This window comes from Mustela nivalis (genome assembly GCF_964662115.1).
Source record: "Mustela nivalis genome assembly, chromosome: 6".
In the NCBI taxonomy this organism is placed as follows: Eukaryota; Metazoa; Chordata; class Mammalia; order Carnivora; family Mustelidae; genus Mustela; species Mustela nivalis.
In genome coordinates this window covers 102,423,697-102,446,169 of record NC_139025.1, presented here as the reverse complement: position 1 = coordinate 102,446,169, position 22,473 = coordinate 102,423,697, and the positions used below count along the sequence as shown (strand labels likewise).

The 22,473-nt window shown below is 36.8% G+C and overlaps 1 protein-coding gene across 18 annotated transcripts in view; it reads right to left on the bottom strand.

Annotated features, from left to right (window-relative positions):
• The window catches only part of CSNK1G1 (casein kinase 1 gamma 1), a 197,664-nt gene that overhangs the window by 94,107 nt on the left and 81,084 nt on the right, over positions 1-22,473 (bottom strand). For all 18 annotated transcript variants that reach the window (XR_014313405.1, XM_082737254.1, XM_082737265.1 and 15 more), the window contains one exon: positions 17,768-18,167. Coding sequence is in view for 17 of the 18 variants with exons in the window: in XM_082737254.1 (XP_082593380.1) it covers positions 17,768-17,948 (181 nt within the window). In the remaining variant the exon portion in view is untranslated. The remainder of the gene's footprint in view (positions 1-17,767; positions 18,168-22,473) is intronic.

Sequence of the window (22,473 nt, the reverse complement as noted above, 5' to 3'; positions counted from 1 at the left end):
AAAAGAATACAGGCAGTAACCTCTGCGACATGAGCCATAGTAACTTCTTTCTAGATAAGTCTCTAGAGGCAAGAGAAACAAATGCAACTATAAAATTAGGGCTTCACCAAAGTATAACGCTTCTGTACAGTAAAGGAAACAACAAAACCAAAATGCAGCCTACAGAATGGGAGAAGATATTTGCAAATGACGTCTCTAATAAAGGGGTAGTATCCAAAATCTATAAAGAACTTAACAATCTCAACACCCCCAAAAATGAAAAATACAATTAAAAAATGGGCAGACGAAATGAACAGACATTTCTCCAAAGAAGACATCCAAATGGCCAACAGACACATGAAAAGATGCTCCACATCACTCATAATCAGAGAAATACAAATCAAAACTACAATGAGATACCACCTCACCCGTCAGAATGGCTAAAATCAACAGCACAGGAAACAAAAGATGTTGATGAGGATGTGAAGGAAAACCCTCTTATACTGTTGATGGGAATGCAAGCTGCTACAGCTCTCCTGGAAAACATCAGGAGGTACCTCAAAAAGTTAAAAGTAAAACCACCCTATGATCCAGCAAACACACCACTAGCTACTTATCCAAAGAATACAAAAATACTAATTCAAAAAATTACATGTACCCCGAAGTTTATACAGCATTATCTACAATAGTCAAATTATGTAAACAGCCCAAATGTCCACTGATGAATGGATAAAGATGTGGTATGGGGGGCCTAGTGGCTCAGTCAGTTAAGTGTCTGCCTTTGGCTTGGGTGATGACCCCAGGGTCCTAGGACTGAGCCTTGCAAAGGGGTCCCTGCTCAGCAGAGAGCCTGCTTCTCTCTCTCCCTCTGATGCTCCCCCTGCTTGTATTCTCACACTCTATCAAATAAAGAAAATAAAATTTTTTTTAAAATGTGGCATATACATACACATGTAATGGAATATTACTCGGCCATAAAAATGAATGAACTCTTGCCATTTGCAAGAGCCAGCTAGAAATCAGACAGGGATTGAGTTGAACTGGAGATCAACTTGGGGAGTACTACTATCTTATTCCTATGCTAAGCGACATGTCAGTCAGAGAAAGACAAATACTATATGGTCTCACTCATATGTAGAACTTAAGAAACAAAACAAACAAGCAAAGAGAAAAGGTTCGGGGGACCAAGAAACAGACTCTTAACTATAGAGAACTGATGGTTATCAGTGGAGGTGGGTGGTGGGATGGGTGAAATATGTGATGGGGATTAAGGAGTTCGGTTGCTGTGATGAGCAGCAGGTCGTGTATGGAAGTATTAATCACTGTATTGTACACTTATAACTAATATCACACTGTTATGTTAACTGAAATTTAACTAGAATACATATATAAATGAAAAATTTTCAAATAAAAGCCTTCTGAAAAGTAGTTTCAATGATCTCAAGTTGAGTCAGTGATAGGCTCTGCTTCACTGACTTGCCTAAACTATTAAACACAATTTTATGATCAATCTGTTAGTCAGAAAAATGAGGGCTTTCTAGCAGCTCAAAATTGGAATGAGGCTCAGTAGAGTTAAGATAAAAGAGGGTGGGGGTATTTACCCTAAAGATACAAACGTAGTGATCCAAAGGGGCACTTGCACCCAAATGTTTATAGCAGCAATGTCCACAATAGCCAAACTATGGAAAGAACCTAGATGTCCATCAACAGATGAAGGGATCAAGAAGATGTGGTATATATACACAATGGAATACTATGCAGCCATCAAAAGAAATAAAATCTTGCCATTTGCGACAACATGGATGGAACTAGAGCGTATCATGCTTAGTGAAATAAGTCAAGCAGAGAAAGACAACTATCATATGATCTCCCTGATATGAGGAAGTGGTGATGCAACATGGGGGCTTAAGTGGGTAGGAGAAGAATCAATGAAACAAGATGGGATTGGGAGGGAGACAAACCATAAGTGACTCTTAATCTCACTAAACAAACTGAGGGTTACTGGGGGGAGGGGGTTTGGGAGAAGGGGGTGGGATTATGGACTTTGGGGAGGGTATGTGCTTTGGTGAGTGCTGTGAAGTGTGTAAACTTGGTGATTCACAGACCTGTACCCCTGGGGATAAAAATATATGTTTATAAAAAAAAAAAAAAAAAAGAGGGTGGGGTAGTACCTTTTATAAATGGGGTCAAAGAAAGACCCATATACCCCATTTCAAAAAGATAAGCCTGTGACTACTTATAGAGGCCTAGGCTTTATTAATTAAGCAAATGTGTAAAACTGTCCATTATCATCGTGGTAAGAAAAAAAAAAAACTGGAATGAATCACTAAAAGGCATGATACAGGACGCCTGGGTGGCTCAGTTGGTTGGACGACTGCCTTCGGCTCAGGTCATGATCCTGGAGTCCCGCATCAGGCCCCCAGCTCCATGGGGAGTCTGCTTCGCTCTCTGACCTTCTCCTCGCTCATGCTCTCTCTCACTGTCTCTCTCTCAAATAAATAAATAAAATCTTTTTTTAAAAAAATAAATAAATAAAAGGCATGATACTCTGCAGTAAAAATACTAAAGTACTTTTATTTATTTTATTATGTAAAATTTTAAAGTTTTATAATGATTATCCCATGTAACCTTACTCAATTTCAGTAAGTAAATTATTTTGAAGCAAATCCCTGGTACTCTATTTTATTAATAAATATGTCATTATGAATCCCTAATAGGTTTGAAGTAGTCCTTCAAAACAGGCGGATTACTTGCTATTGGAAAACCTCTACAATACAACCGTGGAAAATTAAAAGACCAAATGGAGACCCAGGGACAAGGAGATTATAGCAATAGTCAGACATTTCAGGCATTCAGGAAGAAAAAAAAGTCTAGGTGGTCCTTTGAAAAGCGAAATGATTGAGTGAAAAAAATACAACTACAAACAGAGTTCAAGGTAAAGCAACTGACTCTAGAAAACCCAAAACCATGAACTGTCAATGATTTGAACTTAATCATCTGGTAAAAACAGTCTATTATCTAAGAATTGACTTATCTAAGAATATATTATCTTATCTAAGAATCCACCATCTAATCTGAGGGCATAAAGATTTTGCCTTATATTTCTAAGGGTTTTATATAGTTTGGATTCTTACATTTAGCTGACCCATTTTGGGTTAATATTTGTATATGGTATGAGGTACAGGTTCAACTATCCAGCTGTCTTAGCTCTATCTGTTGAAAAAATTATACTTTGTCCACTGGTCGAGAAGCAATGGACCACAGACTCATATCTGATTCTAAATTCTGTTCCCATTGCTCTACTATGTCTGTTCCAAATCAAGTACCACTGCTATTAGATCACTGTTGCTTTGTAGGAAGTTTCAAAATAAAAAAGTGTGAGTCATTCAACTCTGTTCTTGCTTTTCAAAACTGATTTGGCTCTTAGGCATACCTTGCAACTCCTTATCAATTTCACGATCAGCCTGTCAATTTCTACAAAGAAGCCAGCTAGAAATCAGACAGGGATTGAGTTGAACTGGAGATCAACTTGGGGAGTACTACTATCTTAACAATATTAAGTTTGCTCCCTGAATATGAATGTCTTTCCATGTATTTAGGTCTTCTTTAATTTTTTTCCACATTTTATAGCTCTCAAGAGTGTAAGTTCTATACCCATTTTGTTAAATTTATTCTTTTTTGATTATATTGTAAATAGATCTATTTTCTTAACTTCATTTTCAGATTAAACACAGATACTTTTGTTTAATAATAATTTGGACCTCTTCTCCCATGATCCATTCCTAGAAGCATATTATTTCTTTTCATTAGAGAAGTATTAGGGAGAGCCTGGGTGGCTCAGTCAGTTAAGGATCTTGACTTTTTATTTCAGCTCAGGTCATGACCTCAGGGCAGAGTCCACTTGATATTTTCTGCCTCTCTGTCCCCTTCTGACCTTTCCCCTGATTATATATACTCTCTCTCTAATAAACAAGATCTTTAAAAAAGAAAAAATAGTATTAATATCTCTTAAACTCTAACTAGGGAATTCTTTCATGTAAATGAATTTTCCAGATTAGTGACACTCCTTCAGTAAAAGTTAAAAACTAAAATCACTTAAAATGAAAATGTTTCTGAGGTTTCAGGCTTCATAAAGAATATCTGGTGCTCATTTTGGCAGCACATGTACCACAGCTGGAATGATACATAGATTAGCAAAATCCCTGTGCAAAGATGACATATAAATCTGTAAAGTGTTCCACATTATTACATATCTCCAATTATAAACTATGTAAGTAATGGGGATGTAATGTATAGATAGCATGATGACTACAGTTGCTTATTTATAATTTGTTCAGAAAGTAAATCTTACAAGTTCTCATCATAGGAAAAAAAATTTATTAACTATAAAGGATGTTAAGTGAACTTACTTTGATGATCATTCTGCAGTATATACAAAAATATCCAATCACTATGTTGTATACCTGAAACTAATGTTATGTGGCAATTATACCTCAATTAAAATAATTTTTTAAGATTTATTTATCTTAGAGAGAGCATACAAGTGGGGAGAGGGGCAAATGCAGAAGGAAAGAAAGAATCTCAAGCAGACTCACCAACGAGCACAAAGCCTGAAATGGGTTTTCCATCTCACAACGCATGAGATTATGACCTGAGCTGAAACTGAGTCAGGTGCTTAACCAACTGAGCCACCTGGGCAGCCCTAAAATTTTTTTTAAAAGACAGAATATCTTTTTTTTAAATGAATCTGATCAAGATAAGTAATAGTTATATTGTCACATGAATGATACCCTGGAAGGTTAATGAAGTATATAAGGCTTCCTAGACTGCTATTTTGTGTACTCTGTCCCCTCCCTTGCTATCAGTCTGCTAGTGATTATTTCTTGATATATACAATACCCTTCTTCTATGTATCTACTCTATACACAGGAGACTAAGAAAATAAAGCTTGTTAGAAATGCATATAAGGGGCGCCTGGGTGGCTCAGTGGGTTAGGCCGCTGCCTTCGGCTCAGGTCATGATCTCGGGGTCCTGGGATCGTGTCCTGCATTGGGCTCTCTGCTCATCAGGGAGCCTGCTTCCTCCTCTCTCTCTCTGCCTGCCTCTCTGCCTACTTGTGATCTCTGTCTGTCAATTAAATAAATAAAATCTTGGGCGCCTGGGTGGCTCAGTGGGTTAAGCCGCTGCCTTCGGCTCAGGTCATGGTCTCAGGGTCCTGGGATCGAGTCCCGCATTGGGCTTCTCTGCTCAGCAGGGAGCCTGCTTCCCTCTCTCTCTGCCTGCCTCTCTGTCTACTTGTAATCTCTGTCAAATAAACAAATAAAAAAAAATCTTTAAAAAAAAAATAAATAAATAAAATCTTAAAAAAATAAAAAAATGCATATAAAATATGAAGACAGAAGCTTTAAGGAAAAGACTATCATTCTAAAATATAGAAACTTTTGGGTACATAGATCCTAAGACACCTATTTTAGCTGCTAAGACATTTTAAAATTTTTATTGTTGTTCTGGTTTGTTTGCTAGTCTTCAGCTTTGTTCCAGAGAACTAGAACTTGTAAAGAAAAATGATACCATATGCAGTTTTACTATAACACAGCTAAAAATTTCGGGAAATATAATTTATAATTCTAATTTACCTTAACATACTCTTTGTAAATTTTTGTGAAAAAATAATCAAGTGTCCTGAAAATAGAGATATTTTAGAGTATCTGTAGAAAACTGCACTTGTATCATTGATGTATAAATTTCCTGCGCAATATATATAAAACTAATTTTACCCAGTAAGCTATAGAGGATGATGTTATATTTCTGATGTTAATCTATCTTTATGAAAATGCTTACTTGTTTTCTTTAAAAAAGATGATTTATTTGACAGAGATCACAAGTAGGCAGAGAGGCAGGCAGAGAGAAAGTGGGGTAAGCAGGCTCCCTGCTAAGCAGAGATTCCAATGCGTGGCTCGATCCCAGGACCTGAGACCATGACCTGAGCCGAAGGCAGAGGCTAAACCCACTGAGCCACCCAGGCGCCCCGCTTATTTACTTATAATAATAATAAAATCTACAAGTAAATCTACAAATCTACAATCTACAACCTAAATCTAAATCTAAATCTAAAATCTACAAATAAAATCTACAACCAGAAGCCCAATTATACAGTAATAGTTGTGGTAATGTACTTGATGAAAAAAATATAGCCATTAAACTTGTAATCATGAAAATCACTTTAGCAATTTAGTAAATAAAAAAGCAGAATCCCGGGGCGCCTGGGTGGCTCAGTGGGTTAAGCCTCTGCCTTTGGCTCGGGTCATGGTCTCAGGGTCCTGGGATCGAGCCCCACATCGGGCTCTCTGCTCAGCCAGGAGCCTGCTTCCCTTCCCCCTTCTCTCTGCCTGCCTCTCTGCCTACTTGTGATCTCTGTCTATCAAATAAATAAATAAAATCTTTAAAAAAAAAAAAGCAGAATCCCAAAGCATCTCCAAATTTGTTTAGCCAAGGTGCATACATATATATACATATATATGTACATACATATACATATGACAGAACAAAGACTTTGCTCTATTTTTCTGTGATGTTACCATTCTGTCTACTGAAATAAAAACAATACAAAACTACCTTCATGATTTGGAATTTCTGGATGTTCAAATCCAAACCATCTAATTATTATTTAGATTTTTAAAAATTATTTAGATTAATTAATCCCTGAAGTAGTTTATAAGATAAAAATAGAAAAAGTAGCATTACCACCTCAAAAAAACATCTGAACTTCTAGTTTCATAGCAGAAACATTATTCTAAAAGATCCCTTTAATCATAGAACACAGAATTACTTAAAATCACAAAGCACTTACTGTTGAAGCAAAACCATCCAAACTTGAGAAAACTCTTTAATTATTCTTTATGTACCAGTATTACTGGATTTAAAAAAAAAAGACTGTTCTGTGTTTTTTAACAATACAAAAAAATTAGGGATGCTTGGATGGCTCAGCTGGTTAAGCATCCAAATTTTGATTTCACTTAGGCCATGATCTCAGTGTTATGGATCAAGCCCCACATTGGGCTACGTGCTTAGGACAGAATGTGCTTGTCCCTCCCCTTCCCCTCACTTGTGTGTGTACTCTCTCAAATCAATAAATCAATAAATCGGGGCACCTGGGTGGCTCAGTGGGTTAAGCCTCTGCCTTTGGCCTAGGTCATGATCTCAGAGTCTTGGGATGGAGCCCTACATGGGGCTCTCTGCTCAGCAGGGTCCTACTTCTCCCTCTCTCTCTCTGCCTGCCTCTCTGCCTACTTGTGATCTGTCAAATAAATAAATAAAATCTTTTAAAAAAATCAATCAACAAATCAACAAATCAATAAAATCTTTAAAAATATAAAAATTAAATGCTTTTCAATTTTTTAAGAAAAATCATTTTTTGTGGTGGGATGGAAAAATGAGATCAGAAGTTCTTATTAATTTATGGTCTCCAGCAAGGGGGAAGGATGACATATAATGCCTTTCCAGGATTTTTTCCTACCTACGGAATAAAAGTGCAAAAACTACATCATGGCCCACACTTAGTCAAGAATGGACTGCGGACATCTCTAGCCTCACTTCCCCCTGAACCTTATTCAAATAAAAAGCTCAGGGTAGAATAATGTACAATGTTTACAATGTCCTCCTCCACTTTGATTTTACTCTAAATTCTAAAATACACACTTTGCAAAAAAATTAAAAATTAAAAATTAAAATAATAATAATTAATTAATTCGCCAATGTTTTCCTTCCTCACCTCCCAGAAAAATCCTTAAAGATTAAAGTTTGGAATGGTCCACCAGAGAAACTAAATAATTTTACTTAAAGAGAAGATTTTTGGCTACCATTTTATACTTTGTATTTTTTTTCCTAGTAACAGGTAATTGTACTAAATGCCAATGACTATCATCTTTGGAATGAGATATTTATTCTAATGCCCTTTTAATTTTTTTATCTCATGTGGTATTTTAACCACCCACTTAAGTAAGTGACAGGTGGTGAGATTACATAGTACAGAATGGAAACAAACTGTTTGGGATGTCCCAGATCTGGGCTCTGGTTGCAACTGTGTGGCAAACTAATTTATTTTACTTTGACCAAGTCATTTAGTCTCTAGTCTCTCTCATCTTTAAAAAGATGAAGGTTGGACTAGGCAATGCCAAGGTTCCTCACAGGCCAAAAACTTAAGAAACTCATACTTTTGTCAGTCTGGAGTTTATATAGCATTAATAATGACAACAATCCACTAACAAATGCTCTCTGTTGATGATTGTTAAAACAACTACAAATCTACTTAACTATCTTAGCAGCTAGCTCACATTTTTATATGTCACTAGGATATCTCAAAGTCTGTCAAATAAATGCCTTGCTGAATAAAAAATGTATGACACATAGAGAGAGTTGACTTAACATGGTAGCTTAAAAAAGAGGCATTTAGTTCTAGTCCTCTCTAAAACCCCACTGAAACGACCAAAAAAAACAGACAGGTGTAAGTAGGTGAGAAAACAGCAGACTGAGGACATCAACCTTCAGAAGTACTAAACAGACAAGACCTGAGAAAGCAGACATATACGACAAAGGAGGAATTTTAATGCTAAGACTGCCTAATGATATTGATAGAAAGTTTACAATTCCGTTGGAAACTTGAGAAGGATTAATGAAAGATATGTGGATAACTAAGAAAAGTCTTTAAAAATCAAGTATCAGTAATTTTTAATTCTGAGGGAAGGGGGATGAAGATGTACGTGAAAGAAAATATAATAACAGTGCTCTCATAGTTCAGTTGTGAACAGTATTTTCACAACCATAACACTATAAATGTAGAAAAATAGTTTAAACAAAAAGTGTAACGTTACTATGTTGGGAGAAGGTGGGGAGTGACTGGGATGATGTACACCAGAAAAATAAAAACAATCTTTAATAACACTTAGAAGAAAGAAGGTATCTAGAGGACATTGTTAAAAAAGTTGAAATGCTTGCCTGTAGAGATCAGGATTTCACAACCTATGCCATATAATTGTTTTCATTAAAATCAGATTATAAAAGGGGCACCTGACTGGCTCAATTGGTAGAGTATGTGACTCTGGATCTCAGGGTTGTGAGTTTGAGCCCCACACTGGGTGTAGAGATTACTTTAAAAATAACACTTAAGGGACTCCTGGGTGGCTCAGTTGGTTGGATGACTGCCTTCAGCTCAGGTCATGATCCCGGAGTCCCAGGATCGAGTCCTGCATTGGGCTCCCAGCTCCATGGGGAGTCTGCTTCTCCCTCTGACCTTCTCCTTGCTCATGCTCTTAAAAATTTAGATCATAAAAATATATGTCTATAGCAATCTCTTGCCCTAATAACCCCAACTCAGGAAAAAACTGTATTAATCTAACATGATCTACTCATTGAAGAGTCCACTATGACTGGCAGTAAACTCCACTTCCTTTGATAAAAGCTTTGCCTTTTTGGAAAAGTCTAAGTTCAGACAGTTTTCTCCTTAGGATGCATGATGGCATCAAGTAAATATTGATTCTGAACTCTCCTCATAATCAAATCCAAAATCATCTTCATTTCATAATCCCGCTCATACAGTTCCAGAGTGGTTTCAGCAATCCTCAAAACTTCACCATTTAATTTTCTTGATAAACCAGCCAAGATGAATAATCCTGTAAGAATCCTATCCGCGACACTTCTAAAATTGTTGTATTAATGTGATGCAGACTGTGTGTCAGCGAATATGGTTGAAATGCTTGACTCCTACCATTTTTGATGGATTATGCCGACCAAAAAAAAAAATTCTTCCTCAAGATCTGTTAAAGCTGTTTAATTCTACAACCTCTGCTTGAGTTAGAACCAACAGGGTGTAATTTCAAAAGAAAGTAAAACTATCATATTACTAAGAACAAGAATTTTATATTTATTTGTAGTTTTTTCAAAAAAATAAAAATGCCTTATTTCTGGAATCATAATTTTAAATTAAAGCCCTTCACAACATACCACTGAAGCAAAACAAAGGATATAATCTGTTACACACCTGTGAAGTGGGGCCATAAACATCCCTGAGAGGGGAAGGTATTTTGTCAGGTCTACAACTTACTTTGAATGGTGCAAGCACACACACACACAAATGTACACACATATCCCCAAAGATATAAAGCATATGGGACAAAATATTAACAACTGGTAAATCTAGGTAATAGTATATTATGGATAATCACCATCCTATCCTTTTTACTTTTTAGTAAATATTTGAAAATCTTCATATAAGGTTGGGAAAAATTAAAACAAAAGTTTAAACAATATTTGTATTATGTATATAAATGCTCACTATGTATCAGCCACTGTATTATGTGATTATATATACTATGGGAATTATAGCTCCTAACTAATCTGTAAAGATATTATTACTCTCATCTTTAAAAAGGGGGAAAAAACTTCAAAAGGCAATATGACTCCAGGACTCTAACCACTTGGGAAAGAGAGTAATGACATGACTTCTAACCTTGTTTTAGTTTGTTCCATCCAAACATGCTACGAGTTTGCAAATGTATAGGAAAACCTTAACAATGCTGTAAAAGCACAACACAGCTGTTTCTGTTTCATTGGTGGCATAGCTTTGGGCTGATCCAGACTTAGTTCTATTTGTTCAAAATAGATTAATTAATAGATTTATTAAGAAACTATGAATAAAAAAGTAATATTTCATTTTATAATGCCTTCACTTTCAACTAAACACTTTTAAATTTTATCTTAAGCCTATATTCTTTCAGATAAATGATTTTCAAAAAAAATTTTAATACAGCAAAGGGGTACGTGGGTGGTGCAGTCGGTTAAGTGTCCAGCTCTTTTTTTCGGCCCAGGTCATGACCTGGGTGTTGTGGGACTGAGCCCCATGTGGGACTATGCACTCAGTGCAGAGGCTGATTAAGACCCTTTCTTCCTCTCCCTCTGCCCCCTCCCTCTTGCTCATAAGTGCTCTCTCTCAAATAAATAAATAAATAGAATCTTAAAAAAATTTTTTTTAAAGATTTATTTGAGAGAGAGAGTGTGAGAGAATGAGCATGAGAAGTGGTGGGAGGGTCAGAGGGAGAGGAAGGAGTCTGATATGGGACTTGATCCTGGCATGACCTGAGCTGAAGAGAGTCGCTTAACCAACCCAGGCGTCCCCAATCTTAAAAATTTTAACTCAGCAGATTGGTATCTTTTAAACATAATCTTATTGAAAACTCAGTATATAGGCGAGAATCCTATCTTCTCATTCTTCATTTCCCATTCTCTCACAGTGGGAAATAAGGGCTCTAAGGCCTTGTGGGACACAATATGAAATGAAGGGTTTTAGAAAATATGCATCTGTAAACTGTTAATGATCATAACTGCCAAATACAGAACTGGCTGGTAAAAGATGAAGTTAACTTCATTAATGACAGATAAGTAATTCAGGTAAGGAAAGAAAAATATGCAAAGATGTTGTCATGTACACCCTATTTTAGTCACAGAAATAATAAGTATCTTATTTTAGAAGGGAGGGTGACAAAGGATGGTTAATTACAGACATGCTACCCTTGGCCAATTTACTTTTGTCAAAAACATTCTTCTGTGTTAATGATGTACTTTTGTGTATTTCATCAGGTACCAAAGATGAAAAACAGCAAAAACAAACAAACAAATGAATGAATGAATTAATTAATTAATTAAAAAGAATTCTTTGCGCCTCCATTTTCTTATTTGCAAGTAAAAAGATTCTCTAACAATGTCCTATTTCACAAGGATAATATGAAGATTATTAAAATTATATGCAACACTGTCTAGTCTAAAGGGTCTCCCATTAACATAGGCACATATTAGGAAGGGTAAGAAGTATCATCTACTTATTCTTACAACTAAAAAGAAAAACAAGCCATTAGCCATTTACTTGTAGACTATATTAAATGTAGACAAGGTTTTCTTAATTCTAGAGAAAGAGAATCAGTCACAACTTAATGTTTACATGATTCTTTCCAGGCCTGATTCAGAATACTCAAAAAATTTTTTTAAAAAGGCCTCAAAATAGACCCATATTTCTCAATTAATAAAAAACAGCTTGCACATGTATTTCCACTCCACTGTATCCTCCAACCTTTTATTCACAATCATCCTTCATCAATCTTCCTTTCTCGAATCTTCAAAATTCCCTTATCTATTGAGGCAATATACACAGGTAAGACGCCACAGAAACAATCTTTCCAATAAGAAAGAGGCAACGGCCACAAAGAAGCAACTCTTAAAAGAAAAAATATAAATCAATGTATAAAGACATTTAACTTTACCCATGAATCTATACATATTTAATAAGACACCATTTACCCTATCAGATTCGCATACATCAAAAGATTCTCAGTAATGTTCAAGGCTTTTGAAGGGGCAGGGAAAGAATCACCCATGTACATGCATGCACACACAGGCAGAAAGTAAAGAGAAGCCATCTTTCTATGGAGCCAATTTCCAATATGTAACAAAATCACAAATATGTATATCCTTTGACTCAGAGTGTATACTTCCCAGATTTACCCTAAGAAAATAATTAGCCAAGTCTATACAATAAGGATGTACTACCATAGGCATCTATTAGGATGCTCAGTACAGTATCATTTATAATATGAAAAGACAGAAACAATTAATATGTAAATATAAATGGGCTAAATTACAGAATAACTACAGACATTAAAAATGAATGATCTAGGGATGCCTGGATGGCTCAGTTGGTTAAGCGTCGGACACTTGGTTTCGGCTCAGGTGGTGATCTCAGGGTCTTGAGATGGAGCTGGAACAGGGCTTTGCGCTGGGCATGGAGCTCGCTCTCTGCTCCCCTGCCATTTCACATGTGTGCTCTCTCTCTCAAAAAAAGAAAAATCTGTATTTTTTATTTTTTAAAAAGATTCTTATTTATTTATTTCACAGAGAGAGAGGCACAGAGCACAAGCAGGGGGAGCAGCAGAGGGAGAGGGGGAAGCAGGCTCTCTGCTGAGCAGAGAGCCAGATGTAGGGCTCAAGCTCAGGATGCTGCGATAATGACCTGAGCAGAAGGTAGACGCTTAACCAACTGAGGCACCAGGCACCCCAAGAATGATCTGTATTTAAACTGAAAAAAGAAATCCGTGTTATATTAAGTGATAAAGACACGTTTATACTACAGTTTGATTATATTTCTAAAATATGTCCTGATATACATTCTAGAAAATTAAATTAAATAAAATTAGTGGTTATCTTTGGATAAACATTTTTTTTAAAAGATATTATTTTTAAGTAATTTCTATATCCACCATGGGGCTTGAACTCACAACCCTTAGATCAAGAGTTGCATGCTCCACCAACTGAGCCACCCAGATACGACTGGAGAAATTTCTGAAGTAAAATTTGAAAAAACTTCTGACTTTTCAACCTCACTACTCTTCAAGCCCTTCCTCTTCCAGCATCCCTTAAATGCACCTTTCTTCCACTCATACAAACTCCATAAAGTATCATCTCATCATCTGTGACTGTGTGTCCATTAACACAGACATAGTGATGACCTCCTTACCCCTACCTCAAGCCTAAAATTTTCTTAGTCTCAGATTCACATTTTTGCTTATGTGCTGCACACTCCTCAAAGTCAGTGTATTAACTACCTGTCTTCCCTTCCACCAACTCTAATCCTGTATTTCCTTTTGACATTAAAAGTTTCTTCATTCATTTGGTCTCTCCAAGCTGGCAAATTCGGTTGTCTTTGAAAGCTTTCCCTCAAATATCGGGGGTCAAATCCTGACTACAATCTACTTCTGAAATTTCTCCCTAATTCATCCCTTTCTCTCCATCTCACTGCCATTTTCAGAGCTAAAAGCTAAGGCAGGTCTGGCCATTTCTGACTTCGACTGTAAAGCCAAATAAACATTTCTTAAGTACCCATTAATATTTCTTAAATATATATTATATGCCATACACAGTAAAAAGGAGCTGAGAATATAAAGATTAATGAAGCAGGGGCGCCTGGGTGGCTCAGTGGGTTAAGCTGCTGCCTTCGGCTCAGGTCATGATCTCAGGGTCCTGGGATCGAGTCCCGCATCGGGCTCTCTGCTCAGCAGGGAGCCTGCTTCCTTCTCTCTCTCTCTGCCTGCCTCTCAGTGTACTTGTAATTTCTCTCTGTCAAATAAATAAATAAAATCTTTATTAAAAAAAAAAAGATTAATGAAGCAAAGTACTACCATCAAGCTAATCTTGAGGCAGAGACATGGGGGAAGAAAATACAATGTGACAAGTTTTACAATTAGAGCAAAATTCACAAGATGTCAATCTCTTTCTTATCTGATCTAATCTTACAACCACCTGAATTATCTTTCCATCTAGAATACAAACCAGATCATGCCACTCTTGGGTTGTAAAACCCGTGATGATTCTACTCCGCTACCTACAGGATAAAGTCCAAATGCTTTAGTACCATCTAAACACTTCACAATCTGGCCCCAACCTCCCTGATGGAGTCATCTATTACTTCTTTTATTTCACATCCATTAACCCAGTCATGTTGCTGGGTTAACCAGTTGCTACTCTGATGTTTCGTGTTCCTACTGCTGGAGAGCCCTTCTTCCTTGTGCCCACCAGTGGAAGTCTAGTCCTATTCTCAAATAATGCTTCCTTTCTGAAATCTTCATTAACCTCTGCTAACGCAGTTTTTAATATAATAGTTATCACTTCGGGTTATAATTTGTTTTTTTCTTTCTACCAGTAGACTGTGAGACAGATTCTTGAGGACAGAAACTACATTTTGTTATTCTTTCTATCTTTCCCAAAGTCTAGTAGTTAGTAATTACTCAAAAAATGTTTGTTAAGGTGCACCTGGGTGGCTTAGTCCATTAACTGTCTTCCTTCGGCTCAGGGTATGATCTTGGGCTCCTGGGATCAAGTCCTATGTCAGACCCCCTGCTTAGCAGAGATCTTGCTTCTCCCTTTCCCTCTGCTCAAGCTCTCTCTCTCACCCTCTCTCAAATAAATAATAAAATCTTAAAAGAAAAATTTTTGTTAAATGAATGATGGGGTAGAAACAGTTTTGCAGAGAACCAAAATGTACTAACACTGCATTATTTTCTTTATTTCTCTACCTAGAATCCAGAGGTCTCCTAAATCAGTGGTACTAAGACCACTTCCTACCATCACCCCCACCCCCACATACCAGGAGCCTGAAGGAAGCTATGTTTGTTTGTGTTTTTTTTTTCTCTCTCTTCCTGTTCATCTGGCTATCTATCTATCCAATCCACAGATTAACAACAGTAAATAACACAGATAGAATCCCCACCCTCCAAGGAGGTTATATTCAAGTAAAGAGAGACAATTAGCAGGTAAATAAACACAAATAAATCATTTCAGGTAGTTTATCAATGTGATGACTAAAATAAAGTGTTTGGGGACGCCTGGATGGCTCAGTGGGTTAAGCTTCTGCCTTCGGCTCAGGTCATGATCCCAGGGTCCTGGGATTGAGCCCTGCTCAGCAGGGAACCTACTTATCCACCTCTCTCTGCCTGCCTCTCTGCCTACTTGTGCTCTCTGTCTGTCAAGTGAATAAATAAATAAAATCTTTTAAAAAACTAAATTAAATAAAATAAAGTTTGGCTTCATAGCTAGGAGAGAAATGTGCCATTTTAAATGGAGGTGGGGAAGAAATCACTGAAGGTTTCTCTGAGAAGGAAAGAAAAGGTAAAGCCTGAAGGATGAGAAGCAACCACCTAAGCAAAATTTGGGGGAAGAATTCTGTAGTAGAAGGAACCTTAAGTACAAAAGGTCTGAAAGCATAAATGCATTTGGCTATGTGAGGGCCAGAGAGACAGTGTGGCTAGATAAAGAAATGAATATGGAGAAGAAAGCATGGCCTTGTAAGTGGCAGCCTTGGAGAAGGCCCATCTGTACCTGTCTTGAGTATGCAATTTCTAGTTTATATCATCTGTTGTCTGCACAATCTCCTACTTACGAAAATCATACCAAAGAACAGTGGAATGGAGTATATAGCATACCCTGTTGTTAAGAAGATGTCAAATGATTCTGGAAATTTGTTTTCTGGTTTCTGTTGATAAAAAAGTATTCCTACATACAATGTCATGACAATATCGTCCCAGGGCTAATGAAAACTGGATAAGCACAAAAGAGTAAAACCACTTCAAAAGAAAGAGAAGTCTTTCTACAGATTACAAAGCCAAAATGAGAACTACCAAAATTATCCTAAATTCACGTAAGGACTCTGAAATACATATGGGAACAAATTTATCCTTTTAACTCACTAAGTTTTTCTATTTCCATGTAAACTTAAAGATCATCTAATATAAATAATTAAATAAGACAGATTTCCAGTTTTTACTGACTGAAGTTTTCCTTTACCTATAGAGAAATCAAACAATTTTATGATGTTCTGAGAAAGCAAGAATTCATATGCATCAAACTGCTTCTCAGTAGTAATTCTGTGGATGTTTATGTCATAATCTATTTAATTCAAGTTACTACTGTGATGTTAGAGCAAAGTCAATCCACTACATAAATGAATATTCACGAAACTAGCTGCTAAAACAACTCAGCAGTTGCTAGGAACTCAAGCAGTGTGAAATTACACATCTTACTCCTATTCTCAGTAGCATCTGCTAGATTTGCTAACTTGAACATCGCTAAATATAAAGAGCCTTCCATTACACTAGTCAGGTTTTAAAATTCCAGGCTGCTGGCCTTCTACCAGTAAAAATAAATTCATACTCAGAATCCTTAAACTGAACTGTACACCCAGTGATCTCTCACTAGTGCAGTGATGCTTCCCTGATTCTCTCTATGGGGGACCAGAGACAACATTTTTCCCTTCTTCCGCAGAACAGAAGAAGAAAAGGTGACAAACAATAATCATGTTACCCTTCCACACTCCTGTTCTCCTGTTCCCTCAAGGGGCAGAGTCTCTTACAATGGGTCTTTATAATCATCCTTACCGATAACAGCTATGGAGAAAAAGCAAACACTTTAGCCTAAAAGGCAACCTCTTTACATTCTCCAAGCTGATGTCCAACTTCATACAAGATCTTTCATTTTCTCTTCCCAATTCATCCAGGGACGGCCACTGAAAATCTTATAAATACCTACTGTATCTTCTTCCCAATTTCACATCTTCAAACTGGTTGGTTTTGTCATTTTTCATAATCATACTCACAAATTCATACTTGAAATTAAAAAATCCATTTCCCTGGTTGGGAAATAAAATCGCATAATTTCTCCCTGGAGTTTTAGCTCAATCCTGACGTTGATATTTCCAGGAAGAATGCAAACATAGTATCAGTTGGAAAGCCTCTCTGAACAGGAAGTATATCCTTATAGACTAAGTCTGGGTATTACTCATTAAGGATTTATTCCTTATCAGGGGTAGAGTCAGAATTAAAGCAAGACCTTACTCCCTTCTTAAGAGTGTGGTTCAAGGACCAACAACATCTAGGTCACCTGAAGTTTGTTAAAAAGAACTTTGGTCTACCTCTCAGACCAACTAAATCAGAATTTTCATTTTATTGATATCTGTATATAGTGCTTCCTACATCATAAAATCTCAGAATTGGTGATAAATTTAAAAGTCTATCATACAGAGATGAACCTTGGATACAAATTATAACTGATAATGACTATAGTCCCCTTCACAAATTCTTTAGTTCTTATAATAACAAGTCCTCCTTAAGATAATTTCTCATGAAATTATAACTGCTTATCTTAAACACACCAAAGCTGTCATTGTTGGAAGTCACTGATAAAACCAAGTCCTTACCTAATCTGAGCTCTCCAAAGTTCCCACACCCTATCTTCTTGCCAACTCTGAAGTTGGGTCCCACCATAAGAACCCCAGAGGACGTTGAGGTGCCAGACGGTCGGGGACAGTGTGTACTCCTTTGTGCCATGGGTTTAGTTGTCCGTTGTCTTTCATCCTTCTCCCTACTAGGATGGTCCATGATTTTACACGACAGTCTCTCTGCACGAGTAGCCTCAGTCTGTATAATTCTCTTCAATACAAAAGTACGTCCAAATAAACCGTAGTCAGAGAAAAGTAAGGAGATCTTTTGACACCATATTTATGTTTCTAATGTATCTCCAGGAGATGAAAAATCATTGATTTGTTCTTGTAGGACATGTAGTCTGTGGATCTCAAACATAGGAGGATATTTGGTAACCTAGGTAAAAATAAAAACACATAGAGTTAAAAATTAAATTTTAAAACAAATTCAGAAAGTTACCACTAATTAGAATGGATCTTATCCAAAAATGAACAAAGTGGATAGCTTCCTGATATGGGTTTTGGTTTTATACTTTCCAACAGTTTAGCCATCTGGACTAGTTCTTCATCTGGTAGCATAAGCTCAGTAAGCTACAGCCCACGGCAGCTAAGGGAATATGCAAGCCTTTAATATAAAATTCTATCTCTGGAGTGCCTAGGTGCCACAGTAGGTTAAGAATCCAATTCTTGATTTCAGGATCATGAGTCCAAACCCTCTGTTGGCCTCCACACTGGGAGTGTAACCTACTCACACACATAATATACGTATGTATTTAAGTACATATATATACACATACATAAATGCTATCTTCTAGTACTGTACATATGACCCACAAGAAAGCTATTTGCTCCCTTTTTCATCACTGGCCAACAGAAAGAAAAAGTGGGGTTAAGTCTAGTTAAATAAACTGTGGACAATTAAAAGCTCTTCCTTCAATTTTGTACAGAACCTATCACAAATGAATTTCCTTTCCGTCCCACCTCTTCCATCCCCACCATTACCAAGCACTGACAGCAACAACACAATCCAATCCAAGTTACTGATGACACAAACTAGTTCTATAAAAAACTTCCCAAAACCCTAGTGATACTAAGCAGTCCTAGACTGAAGCTTTGCAATTGTATTTAATATCCTCCAGTTATCTTTGTTGTTTACTAAAAGTCCTTCAAACAGTATTAGTAAGAGAAGGGAAATAAAACTTAAAATGTTTTAGATAGTTCTGTCTTAACTGGTGCAAGTATGTGTCTTTGTATGAGAAACTGTCAGGCTAGATTTTCTTCCCTTATAAATTTCTCTGAAGACAGGAAAAAGATGGATCTTAGCCTATCCAGACAATTTTGAGCTATTTCAACTAACTACCAAATTTTCATAAATTATCACTAGTGTAATAGTTTCATTTATAAGATTTGGAAAAGTGTACTTCCTTATCTATTGCTCTTCATACTTTTCATATGTGTTCACTCTAACAGATGGAGGTTATTTTTATACTTGTCACTAAGTTTCTCCATTGCGCTTAAACTCATGAAACATTATGTGGAGTAATCACATACATCATTTCCATGTATACTTGCATGTATGTATAGAAAAACATATAGTACTTGCAAAAATCATGTTCAGCTGAGAAAAGGATGTTTTTAACACCTGCTTGTAGCCCAGAAGAATCACTTTAACTCCCACAAACATGGAAAAAACTTACATTTAAGAAACCAGTTTTCTTGGGCGCCTGGGTGGCTCAGTGGGTTAAGCCACTGCCTTCGGCTCGGGTCATGATCCCAGGGTCCTGGGATCGAGTCCCGCATCGGGCTCTCTGCTCAGCAGGGAGCCTGCTTCCCTCTCTCTCTCTCTGCCTGCCTCTCTGTCTACTTGTAATCTCTGTCTGTCAAATAAACAAATAAAATCTAAAAAAAAAAAAAAAAAAAAAACAAAAACCAGTTTTCTAATATATGCATGAGACATGAGCATGGTCTAACCTGTAACCATGAAAGATGAATAATACTTAATACTACTTTTATATGGCACTTCTCATTTAAGAAATCAAACTGATTGAACAATTTTTCAAAATCCTATTTCTTTATCACCACCCACTGCTCACACCTATTTTCTACCTCCTTATTGCAAACTCTTTAGCTTGTCATTTGAATTCCTTTACTATTAAACTCCCTATTTTAATTCTTGTATTAAAAAGTTACACTATATATATATATATGTATATATACATATACATATATACACACACACACACAGGAATATTATGCAGCCATCAAAAAATATTGACATTTGCAATGATGGGGATGGAACTAGATGGTATTAGGCTAAGTGAAATAAGTCAATCAGAGAAAGACAATTATCATACGATCTCACTGATACGTGGAATTTGAGAAACAAAGCAGAGGATCACAGGGGAAGAAAGGGAAAAATAAAACAAGATGAACCAGAGAGGGAGGCAAACCATAAGAGACCCTTAACCTCTATAAACAACTGAAGGTTGCTGGAGTGGAGCGGAGTTGGGGGAAGGGGGTTGCTGGGTGATGGACATTGGGGAGGGTATGTGTTGTGGTGGGAGCTGTGTTTTATGTAAGACTGATGAGTCACAGACCTGTACCCCTGAAACAAATAATACATTATATGTTAATTAAAAATTATTTTTTTTTTAAAGTTACCACATAAACACAAGGAGCATCCATTGTTGGCCCTTATACCTAGAATGGCCTCTTCCGTCTTAAAGGCCTGACTCACATCCTATGGCCCTTATGAAACCTTTTATAACCAATTCATAATCAACACTTGGAGCACCACTGTGTATACTATGTGTACATTTGCAATTTACCATGTACCAGATTATATTGATATGTACTCCATATTCCATTTGGTTATGAGCCTTTTAAGTTAGGGATCATATCATATCTCCTTTTGTTTCTTACATATAATTGGAAATTAACAAATACTGAATAACAATTATGATGGTCTTGCTTAATAGAAAACAGATTTTCAATGACATAACCAAATATTTACACAAAATGGTACAAGAGAATCCTGATTAACCCTAAAAACTCTGAGAATTCATCTAGAAAGAAGCTGGTATGGTTTCATTTCAAGTCATTAGTGTTAAGACACGATAGGCTTTCTATTTCACAAGGATATTAAATGATTTATTTTCAATTAGTAGCAGATAACGTATGAGAAAGTTAGCTCAAGAATCAAGCAAGTCAGGGATGCCTGGGTGGCTCAGTGGGTTAAAGCCTCTGCCTTCAGCTTAGGTCATGATCCCAGGGTCCTGGGATCAAGCCCAGAATTGGACTCTCTGTTCACCGGGGAGCCTGCTTCCTCCTCTCTCTCTGCTTACCTCTCTGCCTACTTGTGATCTCTCTCTCTCTCTCTCTCTGTCAAATAAATAAATAAATATCTTAAAAAAAAAAAAAAAAGAATCAGGTCAAATAGGGGGCACCTGGTGGCTCAGTTGGTTAAGTGTCTACCTTCAGCTCAGGTCATGATCCTGGGGTTCATAATAAATAAATAAATTAAATAAATAAAACTTTAAAGAAAAAAAAAAAGAACCAGGTCAAATTTAACATCCAAGGTAAACATCAAGTTATACTTTAACTTTATTTTTAAAAAAATGACTTCCAGGGCGCCTGGGTGGCTCAGCTGGTTAAGCAACTGCCTTCAGCTCAGCTCATGATCCTGGAGTCCCAGGATCAAGTCCTGCATCAGGCTCCCAGCTCCAAGGGGAGTCTGCTGCTCCCTCTGACCTTCTCCCCTCTCATGCTCTCACTCTCTCTCTCTCAAATAAATAAATAAAGTCTTTAAAAAAAAAAAAAAGACTTCCAAAGATAGCAGTAAAAGACAAAATATATGATTTGTCCTTTTTCTTTTTTACAGTAAAAAAAGGGGGAAATTCCACTTTTTTTCACCATACACAAAAATAAACTCAAAATAGATTAAATTTCTAAATGTAAGACTTGAAACCAGAGAACGCCTAAAAGCGAACAAAACACACACATACACACAGGGAGGCAGTAAACTTTTGGGTATCAACCTTCAGTATTTTTCTGGATTTGTCCCCTTAGATGAAGGAAACAAAAGCAAAAATAAACTATTGGAACTAAACTGAAAAGCTTTTCCACAGCAAAGGAAACCATTAACAAAACAAAAAGGTAATCTACTGAATGACAGAAGATATTTACAAATGATATAACCAATAAGGGTTAATACCCAAAATATATGAAGAACTCATATAAATCAATGCCTAAAAACAAAATACCCTGATTAAATAATGGGCAGAAAACCTGAACAGACATTTTTCCAAAGAAGACAAGCAGACATATGAAAAGAGGCTCAATATCACTAATCAGGGAAAAGCAAATCAACACTACAATGAGATATCCCCTCACAGCAGTCAGAATACCCAGTACCAAAAAGACAAGAATGGGGCACTTGGTTGGCTCAATCAGTAGAGCATGCAACTCTTGATCTCAGGGTTGTGAGTTCAAGACTCACGTTCAGTGTAGAGATTACCTAAAAATAAAATCTTGGAGCACTTGGGTGGCTCAGTTGGTTAAGCGTCTGCCGTTGGCTCAGGTCATGAGTCTGGGGTCCCAGGATCAAGCCCAGGTCAGGCTCCCTGATCAGCAGGGAGTCTGCTTCTTCCTTTCCCTCTCTCCCTTCCGCCTGCTTGTGAGCTCTCTCTTTTCTTATCTCAAAT